The sequence below is a fragment of the Meriones unguiculatus genome, chromosome X, assembly GCF_030254825.1.
Source record: "Meriones unguiculatus strain TT.TT164.6M chromosome X, Bangor_MerUng_6.1, whole genome shotgun sequence".
Lineage (NCBI taxonomy): Eukaryota > Metazoa > Chordata > Mammalia > Rodentia > Muridae > Meriones > Meriones unguiculatus.
The window spans coordinates 67,895,760-67,922,048 of NC_083369.1; the positions used below are offsets into that span (position 1 = coordinate 67,895,760).

The following is a 26,289-nucleotide window of genomic DNA, read 5'->3' on the forward strand; positions in this document are numbered from 1 at the left end:
CAACAAATTAATAATAAAACAAAAAACAACAACCAAAAACAGTTCAAAAATAGGTCTGTGGATATAGTTTATAGGTGGAACTTTTATCTATCATAATCACGTTCTCGGTTCCATCAGCAGCACCCTAAACAAAACAAAAACCCCCAAAGTGAATACGGCTAGAGCAGGTTGGGTAAGAGCAAGTGATAGCAGATGAGAGCTAATGTTAACAGGTTAAACATGCAGTGTTCCATCAGCAGCAAAGAGCTCTGTTGGGTTTTGCGCAGAATGACAGCTTTTCTTATATTTGTGATGGCATAGGAAGGTACTCTGCCTGCTACAAACCCGGCAGTCTACAGTGATGGTCTGCTGACATTAGATATCCTGGGGAAATTGCAGCATAGAAGTTGTGTGAGTGATCAATCAGTCTCCACTTGGCTTTAAGGCCTACTCTCTGAGATGGAACCCATGCCTAACACTGCTTGGGTAGCCAAGAACCTGAGACTAGATAGCCCAGGAGCCTAGGGGAAAACCAAATACTATTTTTCTGCTAAAGGATCATAGCAAGAAAATGACTCCTGATGACATTCTACAATACCCATAGATCAGAGCCTTTCTCAGTCATTGCCAGAGAAACTTCTTTACGCAGTAGATTTGATACCGAGACCCACAGCTGGACACTGTATAGTCAGCTGAGTACTTTGGAGCACTCAGTTCTACATGGGATATTGCCATCAAATCCCTCCCCTCAGGGCTCAAGGAAGTATGTGCAAGAGGAGGCAGAAATATTGTAAGAGCTAGAAGAGGTGGATGACACATAGGAAACTCTCTTCCAGAAACAATAGGACTGATATGTACATGAATTTAAAGAGAATTTAATTGGATGCATAAGACCTGCATCCAGATGAGGTTCAAGCCAGATGAATTTCAAGTATTGAGATGGGGAAGTGGACATGAGCCCCCATCACTAACCCAGAAATGAACTCCAAGTGGCATCTTGCAAATAAAATATTAGTTTTTTTTCCATTGGAGTCTCATTGGGTGCATTAACCACACTTAAGAGTACCTCCCATTCCCAGCACTATATGGCCATAGTAAAACGAACTCAGTTTTACTGTTGTGGATTTAGTGTTTTATATTACTTTGTCCTGGCATTTTTGTTGTTGTTTTTTTGTTGTTTTTTTTTTGTTTGTTTTGGTTTTTTTTGTTTGTTTTGTTTTTTTTTTGTCTTACTAATATTTTGCTTGTGTATTATGTTTTCTGATTTTGTGTTTATTTTCTTTTTCTTTTTATTTTTTTTCCAATGCAGTTTATTCAGGAACCTTGAACAATCATCTGACCCTGGGGAAAGCCAGCCCACAGCTTAAATAGCCTCTGGGTAGCCAACCCCAGCATGCCACGTGGGCAATGCAGATAGGTCCACATACATGGAAGCAAGCCAGATCCTCAGCATTAGCCAAATGTGGAGTTGTTTGTGACAGAGAGCACTCACCATCGGGAAGGTGGAAGGCGGAAGGCGGAAACCAGCTCCATCTTTAAGGCACGGCATTGATTTTGTGTTTTTATGTGTTATTTGTGTATGTTTCTTGTGCTTTTTCTTTGTTTTTAATTTTTTATTGTTTTTTTTTTCCTGTTTGTTCTCTAGAGACAAAGAGAGAGACACACTGAGAGAGAAGGTATGGAATTAAATGAGGGGGTTGGTGATTGGTGGGGAGAATCTAGGAGGATTTGGGGAGGGGAAATTATGATCAGAGTACATTAAATAAAAACATTTTCAATAAAAATATATGTTAAAAAGATAGGAGATTACAGGCTATGGGAAAAAAATAAAAAGAAAAAGTAACAGGAAACATATTATAGTATGTGGGATTAAGAGTGAAACAAACCACCCAGGCTGCCCCTGCTTAACAGAGTGGGCCAGTGCCACTGTAATGATTGATGATTTTGTATGTAGTGGAGAAGTGAGAAAGACAGAAAAAAAAAAGGAGAAGTGAATGCCATATCAAGAGTGGCAGAACTAAAGATATGCTGGTGGTGGCAAGTGAGAGAGAGGGCTGAGGTCCAAAAGCTGTCATTTCCCATGGTATGGGCCATGTGCAACAGCACGGAGCTTATGCAGAGGTAATTTCAGCCCTGAACATGACTTCCAGCTGCAAGATCACCCCGCATCTGGGCAATGATGGACGATCAAAATGAGGAAAGGGTCATTTTCTGACTTGGACCTCCTGGAAGGAGCACCATGATTGGTGATGTCACCAGATGCCAAGTTGGCATCTGTGGTCTTTGCTGTGGCCCCAGGCTTCGATGCAGCCTGAGATCCACATAGATGTAATGGGTCTGTGTTGCTGACTGATGACTTGGTGAAGTCCTTGGGTCTTGCTGCCTGGAGAGGCAGAGGTGGGGGGAGCATGTTGATGTGAGTGGCAAGTGTAGCGAACTGAGGCAATGATGAGACTTGAGGTCTGTGCAGCTGATGAGGGCCATGAGTGTGTGGTGCTCCAGACATGCGCAGAGGCTGTGTTGGTGTGTGCAGCTCATGTTATCACAGAAGGCTATGTGGTTGTCTGTGGCCTGGGCTGCCTCCTGAAGCCATGGATCTTTTTGAAAGCCTCACTGAGTTGGTCCCACCTTTCACCATGGGAAAAGGAGAGCTTGTCCTGATGGCCTGGGTACAGAATAGCTGCCCCACTCCTTGCCAGCTTCCAAGTGGTAGCATGAGGTCCTGGAGCAGGTCCAAGTTGGCCAACTCAGTCACCCAGGCCCAGATACAGATAGGGCTTTAAGTTAGCCCACCCGAATTAGCATCTAAACCATATATGAGCTGCTGGAGCATGTGCAGGGGCTCATCCTATAGAATCAATGTTGCAGAATCTCCTTATCACAGGGCAACAGCAAGACTTCTAAGAGGAGTATTGGCAAGGATCCAATATTTACAGTGTAGCAGAACCCAGAGGCCTTGAACCAGTCCAACTCATTGCAATGAACATTTGCAAGTAAAGCTCTTTGAGAAAAAGAGTACATTACATGACACACTGTAGCTTCCAATGCCACTACAATGAACAAATATGTGATGGAGAGTTGGCAAAGATAGAGGAGCGAAGTAGTGTGGAGTGGTCAGAGCATGACAGAACTGTAGATATGACAGCTGTGGCAGGTGTGGGAGAAGGCTGTGGTTGATAGAGGAATAGGTCATTGCGCAGAGGTCAATGAGATTTTATCTTTTTAATTTATTTTTTAAATTTTCTTTTGGGGGGAGGTTACAAAGGTGGGGATGGACATGGAAAGAATGGGAAATGAATGGGATTGAGGTGCATGATGTGGGACTCCCAAAGAATCTATAAAAAAGGATATTTGAGAAAAAAAGAGTGAAACAAACAAGCACACTAAATAACTAAAAAAAAAAAAAATTTAAGAGGCTACTATAATTGATGGAGTGAGTTGATAGTAAGAGTGTGAAGTGGTCCGATTCTTAGGCTATTCTGAGTGACTGAAGACCTAAGGATTTTATGTCGTGACTGTATCAGGAGTTTCTCTATTATTTGAGTACCTTTTAGACATTATGATTCCATAATTGCAGCCAGTTCTGAAGAAACCTGATAAGCTAGGGTCAGATGGAAGGGGAGGAGACCTACCCTATCTGTGGACTTGGAAAGGTTCAGGGAGGAGATGAGGGAGGGAGGGTGGGATTGGGAGGGAATGAGGGAAGGGGTATAGCTGGGATACAAAGTTAATAAACTGTAACTAATATTTAAAAATTAAAATAAAAGATTCCATAATTGCTGTTTATATACTTTAAACATAGGGATTTAATTTATCTCTCTTGTGAATTTCCAAACTTTCCAAAACTTCCCCTCAAATGGAAATAGGAAAAAAAAATAACCATAGTAATTAGCAGTTGAGGCTGTTGGGAGCCCCAGTTGAGAGAGGGCTTACCTTCTTTAAGCTTGTCAAAGCTGGTGTGTGCTACACAGCTCTGCATCATCAAGAATTTTTTGGCCTATTAGCAGTCAGGATGTCATGACTGCCTATTTTGACACTGACGCTGCTATACCACCCTAGTGCCCCAAACATATTTTCAGGAAGGACCAGAGATGGAGCCAGGGCTTTGCACATGCTAGAAATGTACTTTATTACTGAACTGAAGCCTCAGCCTCCTAACATATCTAGTCCTAATTTCTTTAATGTTTTTTTTCTCTCTTTTGTGATAGGGACCCTAGCTTTGAATCTTTAGATTTGTGTGTTTAACTTGGAGGACCAGTAGAAGACAGAGTTTTTGAGGAGAGAAACTGTTATGTTGCCAAACTGTGTTAATCTTGATGATATAGGACTGCAAGACATCAAATAAAGAAGGGGTTTGGCAGTGGGGACCAAGTATTCTAAAGTTTGAGACTATTCAAGATGTTTACATTTCAATCCACAACACTCAGTAACCAAGAATCCATACCTACAATAAAGAACAGGAGCTCTAAAATCCGTGATACAGACTATGAGATGACTCTACTCATAATGGTCTTAATTTTTTTTCCTTTTTTTCCCCAAACTAATGTGTGGATAGAAAAATGGCTCAGAAGTTAAAAGCACTTGCTTTTTTACCTGAAAATTCTAGTTTGGTTACCAGCATTCTTACTGAGCAGCTCGAAATTGCCTCACCTCCAATATTCATGGGATATCATTTCTTCTTCTGTCTTCTGTGAGCACCTCTCTCTCTCTGTCTCTCTCTCACACATGCATTTACATCACACACAAATAAAAACTAAATTAAAAATCTAAATAATTACAAAATTTGTTGTATGTATAAATAAACTGTTTCAAAAGTCAAATTGTTCAGTAGGGATAAATTTTCTAACTTCATACACACTTTATTGTTAGCATGCTCTGTGACTCAAGTATGTGATGTCTTTTGCATTAGGATCTTGCTATCAAGTTATGGAGGATAATGAAGAGTAATGGCAATAGCCTGTACTTTTTGGGAGTCTAAGGCAACTTATTATCAACTTCTGACATTGAACTTTTTTTTGTGTTAGCCTCTTGTAGATAGATGGATATTGTTTTCTTGTTAGAAGGTAACTCCATTTTAATTTTCAACAATCTACACCTTATAAAAATGTTCCAGTAGTAGGTTTCCACGTGAATTTTTGGAAAGGTTTTTAGTATATTTATTGTTGGAATGGCTTTTATTACAATTTATTCCTCACCATAATTGTTCCTCTAGCCTGACCTTTATTCCTCAATTCCAGTATAACATGTCCTGTTCCAATCATTCCTTTATCCCTTTACATTAGTATCTTCTGTCTTACCTCCATTGAAAACCACTCACCATGGCCCATTAACTAATTTTCTGACCTCCATTAAAAATGGATCCGAAGATTCAAAGAAAATATACACAACTAATATAAAACATATGACATTTGTCTTTCTGGGTATGAATTACCTCACTCAAAATGATTGTTTCCAACCCCATTTACCTATAACTTTTATCACATCATTTTTTTCAAGAGCTGAATAATACACATTGTATAAATGTACCACATTTTTATTAAAGGTTCACAAGTTAATGAATGTCTGTGATGCTTCTATTTCTTAGTTATTGTTACTACATTATCACTAAAGATAGATGAATATGTATCCCTAGAATAGAATATCAGCTCCTTTGGGTATATACCTAATAGTGGAATAGCTGAATCATATGGGTTTCTCTATTGTTAGCTTGTTGAGGAATTTCTGTTCTAACTTCCATATGAGCTCATCAGTTTGCATTCACACCTGAACTGAATAAATGATCCTTTGTCTTTCTCCAAAAAAAAAAAAAAAAAAAAAGAAGGGGTTTGGAAATCATCCTTTTTATGTGCTCAATGCTGACAACTGAAGAATTGAAACGAGAAGTAGTATAGATATGTCACCACTCACCTTTTCTCACTCATAAAATGTTCCACTATTCAATAAATCAAGGAAAACTTTTGTCAAATTTTATAGCCTTTGACAGCTTTTCTTTTTTGGAAGTAGCAACTGTGCTAATGAAGAGAGAAAAACAATGAGTGAAATTGATTTTTGATATTGCTCTTTTGTTGGAACTCATCCTTATACTAAAGGCCAACCTTTCTATATTTCTGTGTCATTTTACTTCTTTTTGTCTGAGAATGCAGGTCTATTTAGTCCTCTTCATCCTTTTGAATCAAAATACTAAAGCACTAAACTGGCAATGTAAAAATAAATAACCTATTATGCATGAATACTTTTTATCCTAGAGAGATATTAAGATATTTTAAATGTTATTTAAAATAGGTTTTACATTTATATGCAACAAAGTTACACATCCCGGAATGTAATTCATTTGGCTCTTTGCTCTAGACTTGCTTTGTAACTTGGTTTAAATTCCTGATCTTTATTAAATCAAGGTGGACATTTCTACAAAATTCGTAAACTTAATGTGTCTAATATAAAAAGAATGCCGACAAATCAGTCAACTCTAGTAGAAAAAGAGAAAAAGATAATCAGATGCTGAGTTTCCTACAAACATGTCATGCCAACTCTGATGGATCCGATGACTTCTTTTGGCCTTAAGCTCAATTTTCTGAAAAGAAAGAAAGAAAGAAAAAAGGAAGGAAGGAAGGAAGGAAGGAAGAAAAATGAGATAGCACTTTCTTTTTCCTGTCAGATTGGAAATATGGCTTCTAATGCTATTTGATCCATGATAACAGAGACTTAAGAAACAGTCAAGTCACACTTTGGACTGTTGGTATTCAAATTACACAAGAAGCAGCCACACTTTTGAACTGCTGGCATCCAAATTAAGAAAACACATATGTTCTATGAATTTATAATGTCATTACTAGGAACTTTACTTATATATAATAATTTCACACATACAAAAAAGAGATCAATTACAGCATTGTTTAGAAAACAAAAGTATCCAGCCTTGAAACAACTTAAATTCTCACTTAATAAAATATTGGACAAATAAGTATGACACATTTGTACAAGACAATACTGATTGAAACAATGCGGTATGGATTAATGTTCTCTTAGAGAAAGATAGCCAAAATATATTGTTAGAGGTAAATATTTTTTTTCAAGACATGATTTCTCTGTGTAGCCTTGGCTGTCCTGGAACTAGCTTTGTAGACCAGGCTGGCCTTGAACTTGAAGAGATCAGCCTGCCTTTGCTTCCCAAGTGATGGGATTAAAACATGTGCCATAACCACCTGTTGAGTTAAATCTTTTTGTAAGCCTTTGTTCAAAAATGTCTCTCTGTGTTTCTGTTTAAATAAGCACAAACAATACCTAGGAGGACTAACATAAATTGTTTCTACTTATGACTTCTAAGGAGTTAGTTTTGGAGTGGGAAACAGGAATCATTTTCCTTCTCATTCTATTATATTGCTATACTTCTCAGAGTTAACTTGTTCATAATTTTTAACTCAGAAATGGACAATGGAACTAGCTAATCGTGGCTGCAAAGCTGCTTTGGAAAAGCAGAGAGTGATTTAGAATTTGTACTCTCCAACTTCTGAAATTTCTAAATCATCACTCTACATTTTTTGGAAAGAGAAATGAAGGAAAGGAGGGGAAGAGATAATCTGTCATTGGTACCAACTTCCTTTTCCTTTCCTTATTCTATTATTTGACTCTCTTTGTTTTAGATGGCCCTTTCATTATATTTATTTATGTTTAAGCAGTATCTTATTTACTCTTTGAGAATTTCATATACTATATTTTGATTGATCTTGTCCATTCTCCTCAAGCTCCCTACCCACTCAAAACCCTTCCTTCTCTCCCTTTCTCTTTTGCCTCCCTCCTTCTCTCTGTCTTCTTCTAAAAATTCAAACAATAAAAAACCCAAACTCATTGAGTCCAATTTGTGTGACCGAAGATCACATGCTTTTGGTCGTCATTCCAGTTGTCATTCTACTAGAGAAACGTGATAATCCCCTCAGCCAACAGCAGTCTATTGCCAATAGTCCCTCAGCTACTAGTAGAACATGGTGCCCACCCCCTTTCTTGAGTGAGACAAGGTCTCATGTAGCTCAGGCTGTTTCCAAGATCACTTGTACCTAAGACTGTCCTCCTGACTTTTGGTATTTACTTCTCCATCTTATGTGCAACCCCATTCAGTGCTATTTCTTTTTCTTTTGATTTTTTCTTTCTCATTTTTGGCACTTGTTGCCCGAAAATACAACCTAATGACACGAGGTCAATCCCCAGAACTGTACAAGGAAATAACTGACTCCACAAAGTAATTATTCTCTGGGTGAGCTCACAGCCTCTTTTTACTAACGAATGGGTGACAACAATCCCTTGAGATCAAAGTGATACAGGACGGCTTCCTTCACTGACGCTCCTTCTAATCACACTTTCTTCATTTTACTGAGAACTTCACAGAGCTGACATACTCCGCAGAATAGAGAACATTTTGTGCATTGGACTAACTTAATCTTGTTTGAGGTTATCAGCAGGAACCAGAATGCCAGGAAAAAAATATAATGATTCTGTAGAACAACAACAACAAAAATTGTTGGAGGCAGCAGTCCAAGAAGTATAGCTGGGTAGACATCATGCCAGGAAGCCAGGAGATAAAAACAGGACACACACGAAATATGTGCGGTAATAGGAACTCTTCCGAAGTGATAGATTTGCTTATTACATAAAGTCCAGATTAACCAAATTATACCCATTAAACAGATAAGTATTTTATATATGAACTTTATCTCAGTTAAGCTAATAAATGTGCTAAAATATGGTATATAGAGAGGGAACTGTGAAGTCAGATAGAGGAGAGTATTGACTGGAGAACAAAATAGAAAGGTAGAGAGGGCTGAAGGAATAACATGGGAATAAAAAATAATAAAATGAGTGGTTACTCAGATTAATAAAAAGATAAAATACTCATTACTCTAACGCTAGAAAATTTAGGCAACACAACTAATTGGTATATTAATATTATTTGATGGTTAATACTGACTATATTTGACAGGCTCTAGAATCATGATAGAAGACAAAACTTTTTTTTTCCCTTGGCTATCCTGGACAGCCAGCCTCTGTAGACCAGGCTGGCCTTGAACTCACAGTGATCTGTTTGCCTCTACCTCCCTGAGTGCTGGGATTACAGACATGGATCATGCCTGGCTAATAGAAGACAAATTTTTAGTCATGTCTCTGAAGGAATTTCTAGACTGAATTGATTGAGGTGGGAAAACCCATCCTGAATGTTGACAGCAACTCTCATTGCCAGGAATCCTAGACTTGAATAAATATAGAAAGCCAGCTAAATGCCAGCATTTATCTCTCTCTGCTTCTCTCAGGTAGATGCAATACGACCAGCCTCTCCATAAATATGCTCCGTGACTTCCATGTTCTAAAGGGCTGTTCCAAACTGTGAGCCAAAATAAAATACTACAGCCTTCAGTTCTTTGGTCCAGGTAATTTTTCACGGCAATGAGAAAATTAACAGAGAAAGCTATTTTGTCCTGATGCAAACAACATGTGTGTCATACACTGAAGATTACATTCTGAAAAGTTTTTTAAAGTTTTAATGTAATGACCATTTAGATACCCCTTTCTCACTGGGTTATTTCCCTAGTATAAAGTACTCCTCACATTTTACAACCATCTACAACGTAGGTAAGATCACTACTTGACCTCAAGTTATAGATAAGGAAGCTGATGCTTAAATGAGGTTATTGACCTTCCCAAGGTCACCCAGATTGAATTGTTTTTCTTTAAAGGCTTTATTTTTAATTACGTGTGTGTGTGTGTGTGTGTGTGTGTGTGTGTGTGTGTGAGAGAGAGAGAGAGAGAGAGAGAGAGAGAAAGACAGAGAGAGAGACAGAGACAGAGAAACAGAGAGAGACAGAGACAGAGAGAGACAGAAAGAGACACAGAGAGAAAGAGTTTATGCACATGGGTTGAATACCCATGGAGACCAGAAGAGAGACCCCTGCAGGCAGTTGTGAGCTATCTGATGTGAGCACTGGCAGACAAAAATCAGGTCCTCTGCAAGAGCTATAAGTGCTCTTAACTGCTGACCCATCTTTTGAGCTTCTCAGATAGAAATTTTAACCATTGTGTATCTGTGTATAATGAGTACTTAATGTGCATGCAAGGGGGACTGCCTGTGTATGCAATGTGTTGATGGATGTGGGTGCATGTAGGTTGAATATGTGTGGAGAACAGAGGTCGACTTCAGGTATCTCACTTGGTGGGTATTCCCCTTATTTTTTGAGACAGAGTCTATTATCGAACCTGGGGTTCACTGATTTGGTGAGGATGGGTAGAGAAGAAACTTTGGGGGTCACTTTCCTTTATGCCTCCACCCGGTTTTGGGGTTACAAATGCATGCCCCTAAGTTCAGCTTTTACATGTGTGTTAGGGATCTGAACTCAGGTCCTCATGCTTGCATAGGATACACCTTACAAATTGAGCCATCTGTCAGCTTCAGTTGAGGAAATTGGTGGCCTTACCAAACAGATGATACCAGCATGACTTTAACTAGTCAGTGTAGGAGCAGTGCTAGCCGTCATTTAGTGAGTGCTTAGTACATGCCAAGGACCATTCTAATGAAATCCACACATATTTCCTCCCACTATCGTTATAGCTCTATAAAGTATATTCCCTCATTGTTCCTAGACACAGATGAAAAGGTTGAGGTTTAAATGGATGAAGTGTCTTGTCCATGGAAACATATGTAGTAAGTGCTGACTCCAAATTATAGACTATCTGTAAAAAGCAGGGGAATTTTTACAATCTCTCCTTTACTTTCTGATCTATCTTACTGCAGTTGACTTGATGGAGTCGTCTCTTGAGGTCCTCTTTCTGTGCTCAAGCCACCTTTGTTTGGGCCCTCAATGTCCTTCTTCCATACTGTACAATCTCACCCTGAGACCAAGAGCCAGACAGAAACAGAAAACAATTGAAACAGATAACAAACAAACAAACAAACAAACAAACTCAAAGACAGTGTTCTGTTGCTGATTTTCTATATCCTCAACACAAATACTTATCAGTGCTGTTGAGATTTAATCTCTGTAGCTCATCTGTGAGACCAATTTTAATTTGGAGCCATCTGCCACAGACAAATGAGTAATTATGGCAGAGCCCAGAGGGGCGGGCCATGGGGAAATGGTTGGCTTAGCCTGTTTCTGGAAGCCTGCAGTGATGTAAGTGACCAAGAAATAAAATTACTTGGCTGGACTGTTGATAAAATGACCAGAAGCTCTACTTAGCTATTGTTTGAATCTTTATATTCTTGTGACAAAGGAAGAATGTTTTTGAGCTCATGTAGCTTCTTTGGTAGCGGAAGGTAGACTGCTGCCATCTAGAGCAGACAGGGGGAGGTAATTTGTGAACTGGGCCAGCTCATTCTCCAACCCTCCCCCACACTGTACTCGTGGTGCCTTTTGACCAGGGCCATGGGCCATCTGGTCTCTTCACACAATATGACAAGCTCAAGCAAACTGAAGTAGTAAATCAGAAAATTATCATTACTGACCTTGGTCTAACATTTAAAAATTTCCCAAAGTCTTCATTTCTATCTTAATTTCTTCCTGAAAACAGACCTCTGGGGTAGGCAGCAGTTAGGTGTTATTAGTGTCATTTTATAGATGATGACTAGCACTGTGAATAGTGAGTTTGACTCTACCTTATGTCCTCTCTCTTGATGGTATTCAGATTGTGGTGACACCTCAAAGGTCAAGGGAAAGCAAGAGTGAGAGCAAATGAATATAAGTTTTGGGTCAAACATGCAGTTAGACTAAGGAAGGTCTGTTTGTGATATTTCTAATCTCAGTGGGATTTTGTTAATGTCTCTACTGCTAGAGAACTTTGAAAGCCACTTATTTAGACCACTATGCTCACAGAGTGTGAAATTTGCATCCCAAATGCTGTGTTCAAGTTAAACTAATTTTGACTGTGATCTTATTTGGGAAAAGGGTCTTTTAGATGCAATTACATTAAGGTGAAATCATCTGTTTAAGGAAGAAAGCAATTTGGTTGAATGTAGAAGAATTTTAATGCAGAGCATGGCAGCTCTAGCAAGAGATCATATCCAAAGACCTTCTAGGTCTGTATGATCTGGCAGGAATAGAGATACACCTTTAATCCCAGGAGACAGAGGCAAGCAGATCTCTGAGTTCAAGGCAAGCCTGCCATAGAGCAAGTTTCAGGTAAATAAAAGCTTATATTCAGGTGTTGAAGTATGCCAAAACTTTAATCCTATCACTCAATAGACAAAGGCATGCAGATCTCTGAGTTTTAGTCAGTTCTGTTCATTCAGTTCAGATGAGTCAGGGAGTTTAGAGACAGTGTAGTGGAATTCAATTTGTGGAACTCAGAGGCAATTTTACTGGGAGATTTTTACAGAGACAGGTTGAAGAGAGAACAAGCTAGACACAGGTGAAGACAGAATGAGCCAGAGAATGAGAAGAAGCCAGAAGATTAGAACAGATTGTTAGAATTAGTTTTAGGCCAACCACAGCAAAAATCAAAGGCCAAGTGAGAGAAAAGCCAGATTGAACTAGTCAGCTTGGAGAGGAGTTTGAGCCAGAGCTGCTGAGTTGAACCAGCCAGCAAGATTTCAGAAAGAATTAGTAAGTGTGCGCATATTCATCAGTAAGTCTCAGAGGCAACCCACACACCTTATCATACATTCCTCTGAAAACGAATCAGTCTTACTATTACTTTTTCATTCCTTATTGCCTTCTACCCTATGAAATAATAAATTTATTTTGTTTCAAGCTATTCAGCTTATGGTAATTTGTAATGGCAACCATAGAAAATAAATACAGAGAGGCATGCAGACCTCTTACCAAGACACTGGTAGAGATGAGATTACTAAGGTGTGGGTTTCAGGCCTGAACCTCAAGATGCTGATCCTTAAGGCATATACTGAGGCTCAGGAACCTCTCTTCTGACAAGTTTCCCATATGTACAACAAATGACTCAGAGTTGGTTTTGCACATTCACTGAAATGCCAACCTCATCTCTGAATTGTAGTTGAATCAGCCTTCTCTGCTGACAAGGTTCCTTTAAGGGTCCCTAAAGCCGGTGGACTGAAGGTAGTAAGCAGAATAAGAAAGAAGCAGGCTGTCATCAGGTATTTTGTTGACCCCAAATTTTGAATTCTGTGACTAATTCTAAGAGTGGTGATATAAGTTTCCATGGTGCTTTTCTCCCTGCCTGGCAGATCCTTAGCATCTACTAGAGCACAGAGAAAGACAAGAGAAATGGGACCCATCAAATATGGACTCAGTATCCATTCAACACCCAGATGGGAAATTGTCCTGTGCTCTCTTATTCTTCCAAAGAGTGATGACGCTAAACGTGATTGATTTTAAAACCCCCAAAGTCTTGTTTGAGAAAAACATCTTGTGATATTTTGGAAGATGTATTTCACTCCTTCATGTCCCTCAGCAAATATTTACATATTACCCATTATGCTGTGGGCACTGATTCCATACAGAGAGGATAAGCACAGAAAGAACTGGGAATTAGGCTTATGCCACATATCAGGAGCACTTTGTATTCCTATAAGTGAGGCTACCCACTATTACAAGGTGGCATGAGATTCATTTCAAATAAAGGGAAGAGCCAGTATGGTACATGAACCTCAAGGTTGGTAAATGAAAATACCTTTGGAAACTCCCCAGGTGTTCAGTGTGGAGAATGTGACACAGAACCAATCAGTTTTGATGTGTTGGTAAGATGGACTGAGCAGGAAACAAACTCAGCTTCTTTGCTTAATATCTTCAGTCTGTTTCTAGGGAGCTCATCTATTTTCTATTCATTTGACCTGTTACATAATTCCTGTGGTAGGATCCTAAGATTTACAGGAAAACAGTATGGCCTAGTATATGGCTTTTAAAATGTTTCCCATTTACAATCCCCTTTCACCCAAGAAAATTTTACCCAACCCAGGTGTATAGGTATATAATACAGGTATACAAATATTAAACATTTGCTGATACTAAATCATGATTAAATTTACTCTGAAACAATTATTAGATCTACCTTATTAAAGACAAAGTTTGCATACTAATGAGATGAATGTACTTGTTTATGTTTATACAAAGAATTAAATCTTGGCTGCAGGATGTAGGCAATTTTTCAGAGTTGAATGATTTTTAACTTTTATAATATTCAGTTCTGAGAATGCTGCTATATATAACGATACACTATGAAACGACAGGCATATGTTTAGGGCTATTTAAAATTTTTTGGACATTCTGTGCTAATTCCAAGCTAAAATTCACTAACTGATTTTTTTTTTAAAAAACAACTCAGTAAATAGCTTTTAAAACATTTAAGACAATCTAATCCAAAGATATACTCATTTAATATTTAACATGCTGAAGAATTATGACAAGAATATTGAGGATTTGTTTTCCATAGCTATACCATTATGTTTCTCTAATCACATCATGCTTGTTACTTAAAATAAAAACACTGCTCTTAATACCAGTCAATAGTCTCAAATCTGACCTAGGAAGTGCCATTGACATTGTATACAGTATTATTGCATGCAATGTAAAGGGCACATATTGTGTGTGCTGCAATGAAGTTGCAACCAAGGCTGCAATGAAGCTGTATGATAGACACATGACAAATGAGCGCTGCTTCAAACACCTGAGATTCATTGCACTTTTTGAGTTTAAATTACTGTTTGATTGTTGTGCACGTGAAAATCTTTTACTGTTGCTAATTTTTAAAGCAACAAATCAAGTAATCCAATTAAAAATGGGGAACAGGGCTAAACAGAGAATTCTCGATAGAGGAATATCAAATGGCAGAGAAACACTTAAAGAAATGCTCAACCTCACTAGCCATCAAGGAAACGCAAATCAAAATGACCCTGAGATTTCACCTTACACCCATCAGAAGGGCCAAGGTAAAAAATCAAATGACAAAACATGCTGGAGAGGTTGTGGAGAAAGGGAAACCCTCCTCTACTCTTGGTGCGAATGTAAACTTATACAACCACTCTGGAAATCAATCTGGCGCTTTGTCAGACAACTAGGAATAGCACTTCCTCAAGATCCAGCTATTCCTCTCCAAAAGAGGCTCAAGTACACAATAAGGACATTTGCTCAACCATGTTTGTAGCATCTTTATTTGTAATAGCCAGAAGCTGGAAACAACCCAGATGCCCCTCAACTGAAGAATGGATACAGAAATTGTGGTACATCTACAGAATGGAATATTACTCAGCAATGAAAAACAAGGAAATCATGAAATTTGCAGGTAAATGGTGGGAACTGGAAAGGATCATCCTGAGTGAGCTATCACAGAAGCAGAAAGACACACATGGTATATACTCACTCATATATACATATAATATAGGATAAACCTACTAAAATCTGTACATCTAAAGAAATTTATCTAGAAGGAGGACTCAGGCTAAAATTCTCAATCGCCATCCTGAAAGGCAAAGAGGATGGACATCAGAAGAAGAAAACAGGAAACAAGTTAGAGGCCTCCCACAGAGGGCCTCTGAAGGGCTCTGCTTTGCAGACTATCAAAGCAGATGTTGAGACTTACGGCCAAGTGTTGGGTAGAGTGCATGGAATCTTATGAAAGAAGTGGGAAATAGTAAGATCTGGAGATGACAGGAGGTCTACAAGGAGAGCAACAGAACCAAAAAATTTGAACATGGGGTCTTTCCTGAGACTCATACTCCAACCAAGTACCATGCATGGAGATAACCTAGAACCCCTGCATAGATGTAGCCCACGGCAGTCAGTGTCGAAGTGGGTTCCATAGTAATGGGAACAGACTGTCTCTGACATAAACTGATTGGCCTGCTCTTTGATCACCTCCCCTGAAGAGGGAACAGCCTTACAAAGCCACAGAGGAAGACAATGCAGCCACTCCTGATGAGACCTAACAAACTAGGATCAGAAGGAAGAAAAATAAACCCTCCCCTACCAGTGGACTTGGGGAGGGGCATGCATGGAGAAAGGGAAGGAAGGGAGGGGAGGAGTTAGGGAACTAGAGGGGGGATACAAGGTCAATAAATAGTAATTAAAAATAAAAATAAAAAAATATTAATTAATTTAAAAAAAGTTAACAGTGTTGGAGTGTAGATCACTGTTATTTGCCTAACCTTCATGAGACCCTGAGGTCCAGCCTTGGCACCCTCAAAAAAAGATAAAAATAGTTTTGCTTCTCCCAATGATCTTTTGAAATGAGTTGACCAGGCCCCATGCTTTTAGTCTTTATAAAGAGAGGCTGGGGACTTAGCTCATTTGGTACAGCACTTACCTAGCAAGAATGGGGAGATAAGAAGACCTGGAGGAGACAGGAGCTCCACAAGGAGAGCAACAGAACCAAAATATCTGGGCACAGGGATCTTTTCTGAGACTGATACTCCAACCAAGGACCATTCATGGAGATAACCTAGAAACCCTGCACAGATGTAACTCATGGCAGTTCAGTGTCCAAGGGGGTTCCCTGGTAATGGGAACAGGGACTGTCTCTGACATGAACTCAGTGGCCGGCTCTTTGATCACCTCTCCCTAATGGGAGAGCAGCCTTACCAGTCCACAGAGGAAAATAATGCAGACAGTTCTGATAAGAGCTGATAAACTAGGGTCAGATGGAAGGGGAGGAGGACCTCCCCTGTCAGTGAACTGAAGAAAGGGCACAGGAGGAGATGAGGGATAGAGGGTGGTATTGGGAGGGAATGAGGAAGGGGGCTACAGCTGGGATACAATGTGAATAAACTTTAATTTATAAAAAATATAAATAATTTTTTTAAAGTGAAAAAAAGTAAGTCCTAAGTTAGATTTCCAACTTTATGGAAACTGGTGCATTCTTGGCTGCCTCTTGACTGAGGCCAACCTGGGCTATAAGAGACCTAGTCTAAATAAATAAATAGCTCTAAAAATTCTATGAAGAGTAGGCGGCAACCTAACCTATTAAAAAGGAAGTACAAAATCTATCTATTATCCTACTGCTCTTTCCAGTCTCAGCCTCAGGCAGTGAGTAATGGGTTGAAAGGCCCTAAGGAGGTCTTCCAGAACTGGGACAAAAAAGATTAATTTTATTTTTTAATTATGTGTATTTACGTGTCTATGTGTCTGTGTGCATGTGCATCTGAATACAGGCAGGTACCTGTGGAGAAAAAAAAAAGAAATGGACTATTCTGAAACTGAGTTACAGGTGGTTACAATCCTTCCAACTTAGGTGCGGGAAATTAAACTCAGGCTCACTGCAAGGGAGATATGTGTTTTTAATGAGCTGTGTCTCCTCCAGCTTTTGTTGCCAACATTTTTGAAACTGCCTCATTCAGTTGTGTGATCAAGGCCTAGGGATTAAAGTGGAGTGTAGGAACTTGCATTCCAGCTCTGATATTTAATGTGATTCCAAACAATTGACTTAATAATCCTGTTTCTCACTGGCAAGTAGGAAATGTAATAATAATAATAATAACAATAATGTCTAGCTTGTAGAGTTGTCTGGAGCATTAAATGAAGTACGTCATATTAAGATGCTTAACTCAGTGCTGGTTACATATTACTAATTCATTAAATAAATATTCATCAACTATGAAAGTCCAGATACTTTCCTGTGGATGTGCAATAGAGCAAGGAACAAGAGAGATGAGATCCTTACTTCCTTTGGTGGTATACTAAATGCTGATGAGGAAGGGAGTTTAGGCCTTTTACTTAAAGATTTGTTAATCTGTTAGTTCCAGTTTTATCCTGTTTTCTACTTTGTCAATTCCAATACATTGTGAATTGTCAGTTTATCTTTTTTTTTTTTCCTAAACGAGTCTATACTAAGAAATATGGATTTCCTTTAAACCTAGATTTGGGTATATTTCAATACTTGAAGTTCACTGTTTTCATTGTTGCCAATTTGTCTCCTTCCATATTTGATCAGTTTCCACTCTAGTTTCTTTACCATGTCTATAAGGAAAGCAAGAGGCCCTCATCAGAGGTTTATCAGATAAGCCACCTCATCGTGGACCTTCAGCCTCCAAAAACCATGAGCAAAACAAGCCTCTTTGCTCTATAAAGTATATCACCTCAAGTATTTTCTCATAATGGCAGAGGACAAAACAATATGAGAAGACATTGTAGTATGTAAGGCATGGACAGGAATAATAAGATTGTTATCTTAATTTAGAAAGGATAAGCCAGCCTGACTGCACAGAACGGTTTCAGAGGCACAAAAGGAATTGATGCCAGCAGACTAATGAGGAAATTTTCATGCTATTATAGCCCGGTGATTCTCAAACTTGAGCATGCATCAGAAGCTCCTTGAGGGCCTGTTAGAGCACAGCTTGTTGGGCAACATCCCAGAGCTTATGATTTAGTTAACTTGTAGTAGGGATCTAAGGCTTTGATTTTGTGTAAGTTCTCAGGAGATGCTTCTGCTGCCAGTCTTGGAGCCACACTTTGAGAACCTCTCATTTAGGAAAGTGATGACAGAAGGCAAGACTAGTGGAAACTGGGTTAGAGAGGAAAGAAAGAGAGGGGAAAAACACAGGGCTTAGGGATTGAACATGGGGTCAAGATTTGATGGGGAAATCGAAGATGACTAAAAAGATAACAAATTTCAGTGGCATGATAATATGAGGCTCATAGGTACAAACACCCAAGTACCGGTGAGTACTTGGGTCACATAACATATACTAGGAAAATATGTGAGGTTTCTATTTGTGTCTGCATGATGGTGCTCAAAGCTAAAGTCTTTTTGTTTTGTCTGTGGAAGTAAAGCTTGTCAGGAGAAAACATGTGTCTGTGTTTGGTCTCTTTACTGCAATGTAATGTTGAGTGAAAAAAGGGAATGTAGACATAACAGGGTTTGGAAAGAAATTGGAAAGAGTTTACATAGTCTTGACACGAAGAACATGCCTTTGCCCTGTTAAGTATTGAATATGTATGAGTAACCAAGACAAAAAAAAAAAAAAACAAAAACAAAAAAAAAAAAAAAAACGGAGTAAAACAGCAGGGGCCACACAAGGCAGCTCTTGGGACAGTGCCTGAGACAACTGAGAACAATTTCAAAGATCGGGCTTCCCAGTTGCAGACGTCCAAACCTTTCCTTTAGTCTCTGATGCCCTGATTTCTGGCTATTTCCAGCTTACTGGGAATTCTCTTACCTGCTTCTCTCCACTGGGCTTCCTGTAGCTAAGCAGAAGCTCCACGGCGCCTACAACCTCCTTTCGGATTGCATAGAGTAACGCATCGCCCACGTACACGCTGTGGTTTAACAGGAGCTCCATGATCTCCAAGTTCTCGTTCTCAATGGCGATGAGCAGGGCACTCCTGCCCAAAGGATCCATGCAGTTGATGTTGACATTGTAATAGATCTCGGCCTCCTGTAGTGCCTGCTTCACTGTGGCATAGTCCCCTTTTTCCACAGCATTAAGGAAGGCCTTCTCTTCAGCAGAGAGCTCAGTCTCAGCCCTCACGATTTGGAGGGGGATGCGGTCTCTGTATGGTGAGTAATTGACCTTCTTGTAGTAGAGCTGGGCCATGGTTCATAGCAATTTAGAAACCTAAGTGGGAGGAAGAGACAGAAAGAGACAGAGACATAGAGGAGAGATCAATGACAGTATTAGTTATCTGAAGTTTCAAATGGCCACCTATTAATTCCTTTCTAATGGGATTTCAAAATCCCAAAGCATTTAAATGACATCCCTGTTTCCCTGTTGCCAAATAACAGAGTAGCAAAAAGCCAGGTTTTGGTCAGAAAGACTTGGGCTCAAACACTGGTTTAACACTTCCCAGCTCTGTGATCTTGGACAAGTTAGTCAAACCCATCTACCACATTTGTTTCTAAGGTTATGCAAATTAAGAACATTAGCAGTTATCATCTAGAGAGCGCTTAACAAGTCTTGTGCTAGAGAATATCTCCTACCCTGAAAAGCTACTTTGAGTGAGCTTAAAAGTTAAAGGAGCAAGATAGTATCAAATCTCCCAAGGTATAGCACAAGTTAAACTGTCCTTTTACTTCTCTTGCTGAAAATATTCATGGTAATACTTCTTATTGGTGGTGTTGAGTTCATGCTCACCTAGGGCCAATTTCATTTGCTCTCTGGGTTTTTTGGGTCTTTTTGTAATCTAATTTTCAAGATTGCATTTGCCATTGTTCCAGATTCACATTTAAGACTGAAATACTATTTTAGCAGTGGAAAATACAGTTCAGTTAGTGCAATGATTGTTCAGCAAACACAAAACCCCATGTTTGATCCCATGCTCTGGATGTGGTAGTACACACCCCAAATCCTAGTACTCAGAGGGTAAAGGAAGGAGAAACAGAAGTTCAAGGTCATCCTTGACCATATAATGAGTTTAGGGTTGGCCTATGATTCATGAGAGCATGTATTTAAAAAAAGACAAAAGGGAAAAATAAAAGTAAGTATGGTTTAGTGTCAAGCACAGCCCTGCTCCTTGGAGAAGTATGGACTCCAGAAGGCTAAAGTAGCTTCAAAAGGCGAGAGGGACTCATTCCCTAAACTAACACCTGGTTTCTTTCTGCCACTACTCCAAACTCTAAAGCTAACAGACTGGAGAATCAATTTGATTTAATTCTGAGAAATGAATAGTCTGTTTTGTTTGTGCGAGATCTAAGGTCACATCACACTTAATAGAACTGATTGTAAAGTGAAAACTAAATAGGTTTTTTTTACTGAGCTCCTGCAATGTGCTTAAATTTTCTCTGGAAGACCAAGAAAATAAAAGCACCTTTGTCTGTAATCATACAGAATGAATCATGAGGTAGAGCTCTTAATTTGCAATTTACAGGTCAAATTCACTCACATGCCTCATTGACTCCTTGTACTGTCCCTGCAAGGTGGGAATGATGGTCCTCTTTAGGAGAGAAAATGAGATTTAGATCTATTAGCTGATTGGCTGTCTTCTCTTGTTCCTGAGGTCTCCAAACCCCGCTGGAGTTAAGATGGCCTTATTTTGACACTTTTCATTAAGGAACCATTTCACTAGAAGGAAATGAAAGTGTGATAAAGAGCCCCTTGTCTCATCTCCTGAATGTAAGAGAAGGTTTGGAACTTCTACACGCATTTATCTCACTCATTCAGATAATTACATCTCTTCTTTGGCAGGGTGAGAAGCATATATTAAGGAGCATTTGCAATTCATATCTTTGTGATCTTCAGGGAAGTTAGCATTTGAAGATGACTGTTGGCTGCCTTTTTCCCCAATGATGAATTTCTTTCTTTGTCTAGAAATCAGACTGTAGGGTGCTTGTTTGGCTCCCTAGAGAAGGTCTGATGTGTTTTCCACTTCTGTGTTGGTTAGGTTTTTATGAGTTTAACACAGACTGAGATACCTGGAGACAGAGAGCCCCTCAATGGAGGAAGAGCTGCCATTAGATTGGCTTGATTGCTGGTTGAGGTAAGAAGGTACAGCCATGTGGGCCATTCTGTCTCTAGCCTCTTAGGCCCAGTCTACATAAGAAAAGCAGTTCAAGGTGGGCAGTTATGGCCTATACCTTTAATCCCAGCACTCAAGAGCCACAGGCAGTCAGATCTCTGAGTTCAAGGCCAGCCTGGTCTACACAGTGCATTTCAGGACAGCCAGGACTACAAAGAGAAACCCTGTCTCAAACCAAACCAAACCAAACCAAACCAAACCAAACCAAACCAAACCAAACCAAACCAAACCAAACCAAACAACAACAACATCAACAAAAGGTAGCTGAGAACGTTGTGGTGAGCAAGTCGATAAGCAGCTTTCTCCATGGCTCCTGCTCCTACACCTGCTTGAGTTCCTGCCCTGACTGGTGGGCAGTGATCAGAAGTGTAAGACAAATAAATCTCTCCTTCTCCAAGTTCTTTATAGTCAGTGTTTATCACAACAGAAATAAAACTACAACAACTATTGTCAGAGAATTTAGTAGAGTCTAAAGGAAATTGACACATAAAAGACCCACTTTCCTCTGAACAGCATACAACCATGATAACACTAACTTTAGACTGCCTCTATGTTGTCAACAGGAAGTAGGAGGGCGTGATCCCTTGATGAGCGACTCAAGAGCTCTTGGGCTTCTGTTATAATAACTTACTTAATGGAAATGCACTGAGCACATCCAGTTCATTCAGCACTTCGATAAACCCTGTGGTGGTGGTTGGGGGAGATGGCAGAACAGGCCCTGTGTTCACCACTTTTTTGCTTACACTACTGCCACATGTTGGACTTAGTAATCAACATGATTCCATTCTTTCCCCACCACTTCAAGTCTGCCTCTAAGTTATCCTATGAAGCCCAGTATTGTTTCCATTTTGTTTATTTTTTATGATTTCTTACTGCTGTGTGTGTGTGTGTGTGTAGAAGTCTCTCTCTCTCCCCCTCTCTCTCTCTATATATATATATTGAATGAGATTCTTTTTTATTTTTATTTTTTATATTAATTACAAGTTATTTACTTTTTATCCCAACTGTAGCCTCCTCCTTCATTCCATCCCGACCCCACCCTCTCTCCCACATCTACTCCTTACCCCTAAGTCCACTAATATGGGAGGTACTCCTCCCCTTCCATCTGACCCTAGTTTATAAGGACTCATCAGGACTGGCTGCAGTGTTCTCCTCTGTGACCTGGCAAGACTGCTCCTGCCTCAGGAGCTGGAGGAGGTCAAAGAGCCCACCATTGAGTTCATGTCAGAGACAGTCCCTGTTCCCATTACTAGGGAACCTTCCTGGATGCTGGGCTTCCATGGGCTAAGTCTGAGCAGGAGTTCTAGATTATCTCCATGCATGGTCCTTGGTTGGGGAATCAGTCTCAGAAAAGACCCCTGAGCCCAGATATATTTGGTCCTGTGGCACTTCTGTCCCCTCCAGGTCTTACTAACTCCCCCTTCTTTCATATGATTCCCTGCATTCTGCCCAAGGTTTGGTTCGGAGTCTCAGCATCTGCTTTGATACACTGCTAGGTAGTCGTTCAGAGGGCCTCTATGGTAGGCTCCTGTCCTGGTTCTTGTTTTCTCCTACTTCCAATGTCCATCCCATTTGTCCTTCTAAGAGAGGATTAATCATCTTTACCCCAGGACCTCCTTGTTTAGCTTCTTTAGGTGCACATATTTTAATATGCTAATCCTATCTTATAGGTCTAATATCCACTTATAAGTGAGTATATACCGTGTGTGTCTTTCTGCTTCTGGAATACCTCGCTCAGGATAATCTTTCCTAGATCCTACCATTTGCCTGCAAATTTCATGATTTCCTTGTTTTTCATTGCTGAGTAGTATTCCATTGCGTAAATTCACCACAATTTCTGTATCCATTCCTCCATTGAGGGGCATCTGGGTTGTTTCCAGGTTCTGGCTATTATGAATAAAGCTGCTACAAACATGGTTGAGCAAATGTCTTTGTTGTGTACTTGAGCATATTTTGGATATATGCATAGTTGGTTCTTTTTATTATTATTATTAGTTACATTTTATTAACTCTGTATCCCGCTCCCTCATTCCTTCCCAATCCCACCCTCCCTTCCTCATCTCCTCCCTGCCCCTTTCCAAGGGGAACAGGGACTATTTCATTTTTTTTTAATTCTGTTTTTATTTTTTATTTTTTTTATTAGTTACATTTTATTAACTCTGTATCCCAGGTGTATCCCGCTCCCTCATTTCCTCCCAAACCCTTCCTCCCTCCCTCGGACTATTTCTGACATGAACTCAATGGCAGGCTCTTTGACCTCCCCACCCCCGAAGGGAAGAGCTGTCCTGCTAGGTAGGCCACAGAGGAGGACTGTGCATCCAGTCCTGAAGATACCTGATAAAACAGGGTCAGATGAAAGGGGAGGAGGTCCTCCCCAATCAGCACTCACACAGGTCTAGAACACTGCATGTAGTATTTATTTATGGGCATTTAAGGAGCAAAACCAATTGAGTGTTAGCAGAGTTAAGCACTGGAGGCCTCAGAAATGGTTTCATGCAGCAACACTAGTGATGATCATTAGTGGATGAGTTAAACATACAAATGTGAGGAGGAATGTAATTGGCAAGACTGATCATGGCTTGGCTGAGTGATTGTTGGGCAGGACAGGGAAGGCTATTTTTTTTTTCAAGCTACTAAAAGATATAAAAGTGAGAGGTGTAGTTTATAACCTCAGTTTTCCCAGCTGAGTAATGTCCTTAAACATTTTTTTTTCACTTGCCTCAGAGGCCATAATAGAAAAAAAGGCTACTGGGCAGTCTTTTTTTTTTTTTTCTTTCTTCAAGACAGGGTTTCTCTGTGTCCTGGACTTACTTTTAGACCAGGCTGGCCTCTAATTCACAGACATCCAGTTGTCTCTGCTTCCCAGGTACTGGGATTGCAGGTTTACACTACCATGACTGGATTGGGTAGTCTTTTCTTACTGTGTTGGGCTAAGCATTGTATGGGAGATATATGACTATCTTACCAAGGTATCACCGTGGGGGAAACAGAAGATATATTTAACCCAGGCAAAAGTGAAAACAAAGGAAACAGATTCATTTAGTTTCCTATTATGTGCCAGAAATTATGCCATGAGCTGGGGCAATAAAGATATAAAAATAATTATTGTAGTTCTGAATAGTTAATGTTTTCTGGGCACTTTGCCAGGTATTGGAGCTGCACTTTGACTACAACTATTCCTAATAATAATGGATACAATGAGCAGTGTCATTCATTCCATGTGTCACTATGTGCCAGATGGTAGCTACATGGGTTAAAATCATAAAGGGAGGTGACCCTAAAGTCATGATAAGATGATGTTTGAAGCAAGCATAATTGGATGATCCATAGCCAAACTGTAATCTAACCTTACATTTTGTCTCTTACATTTGAATCAATCTGCTGTGTTTTATTTGCCATAAGCTGTTAGGAGAGTCCTCATGGAATCCATATGTTGAAAGACCTAGTTCCAGAGTTTTGCTTGAGATCATTATATTCACAGAACCATTTTCATTAAGCCAATGCATCTCCAAAACAGCCGGTGGAAGCAATAATGAAACATATGGCTGAAATCTAGTAATAGCTATACATGAAGTCCACCATTAGAAATGTTATTATCTTGTAAATAAAAGAAAAGATTTGACTAGAACGACAGGGAAGATGTGATAAAGGGAAAAAGGAGAGGCCTTGTGTCCAACCTTGGGAACCTCTTTTAAGTAGCCATGCTTAGCTCTTTGCTGAGAATGAAACAAAATTCTCTTTCCTTTGTTACCTTTTAGCATACAGGACTGTGTAGATATTTAATGACTTGTTATATTCTTTGAGCTTGTCTAGACTAGATCCTACCAATGGAGCCAGTTGACCCTCACAGCTTTTACCTCAGTTAGGGTGGAGACCTGATCTCTTTTTCTTATGCTTGCTTTTAGTCTTGCTTCACCATTGATCAGAGAGTAAGGAACTGATGGTGGGAATATTTGTGATCTCTTGAGGAACTGTTATCAGAACGATTCCTTCCTGGGCCTGGAGAGATGGTTTAGTGTTTAAGAGCACTGTCTGCTTTACCAGAGATCCTGAGTTCAATTCCCAGAAACCACATGGTGGCTCACAACCATCTATACTGAGATCTGATGCCCTCTTCTGGTCAGGAGTACAGGCAGAGGAGCACTCATATACATAAACAAATAAATAAAACAAGAAAGATTTCTTCCAATTGCTCTTTATATTTTGATTTGCCAGATTGCACTTCATTAACTTAAGACAAATACTGAGGTCTATTCTTAAGTAAAGAAAACAAAACCAGCCTGTATTTCATGCCATTCTGCCAGGAAACCCCATTACCAGGGAAGTCCCCCAAGCATGAAAGATTATGAATTCTCTAACAAGCTGTCTTAGAGGGCTTATCATGTTCTTTTTTTTTTTTTTTTTTTTTTTGATTCTGTCCAGGGAAGTTTGTCTAATGGCACCTGTGACATTTGTGGGATTAAATCATATGATTTAAGGAGCTAAATAGATGGACTGGGCAGAAGGCCAGAGTACAAAGTCCACTTGCCAAATCCTAGCCCATCTCACTGACTCTTTCTGTGAGGAAGACAGTCTGATTTTCCACACAACTAAAAAATTAGCATCATCAGAGGAATATGGTATTTACACATTGCTTAGACTGTGTGTCAGATGAATCGGGGCTTTACTATTGGAATTCTGTGACCTCTCACCATTATCCATGTTAAATGTCCAATAATACATGCCTTCATTGACATTCTGATGCAAAGAAATTTAATCTGATAATTTTTTTGCTATCTAAAGTATGAATACCTGACAATAAATCTTGCTATATGCTAAACACTCTGATATCTATAGTACAAATGCCACGCAACAAAGCCCTTTTGTGAACTAGTCAGAAGAAGGTTGTGGGGTGTTGATTTTGGCTTCTTTCCAA

General features: G+C 39.5%; 1 protein-coding gene across 3 annotated transcripts in view; it reads right to left on the reverse strand.

Moving 5' to 3' along the window:
• Trpc5 (transient receptor potential cation channel subfamily C member 5) overlaps positions 1–26,289 on the reverse strand; it is a 352,275-nt gene that overhangs the window by 125,813 nt on the left and 200,173 nt on the right. For all 3 annotated transcript variants that reach the window (XM_060374438.1, XM_060374437.1, XM_060374439.1), the window contains one exon: positions 19,079–19,477. In XM_060374438.1, the coding sequence (XP_060230421.1) occupies positions 19,079–19,456 (378 nt within the window). In that variant the 5' untranslated portion in view covers positions 19,457–19,477. The remainder of the gene's footprint in view (positions 1–19,078; positions 19,478–26,289) is intronic.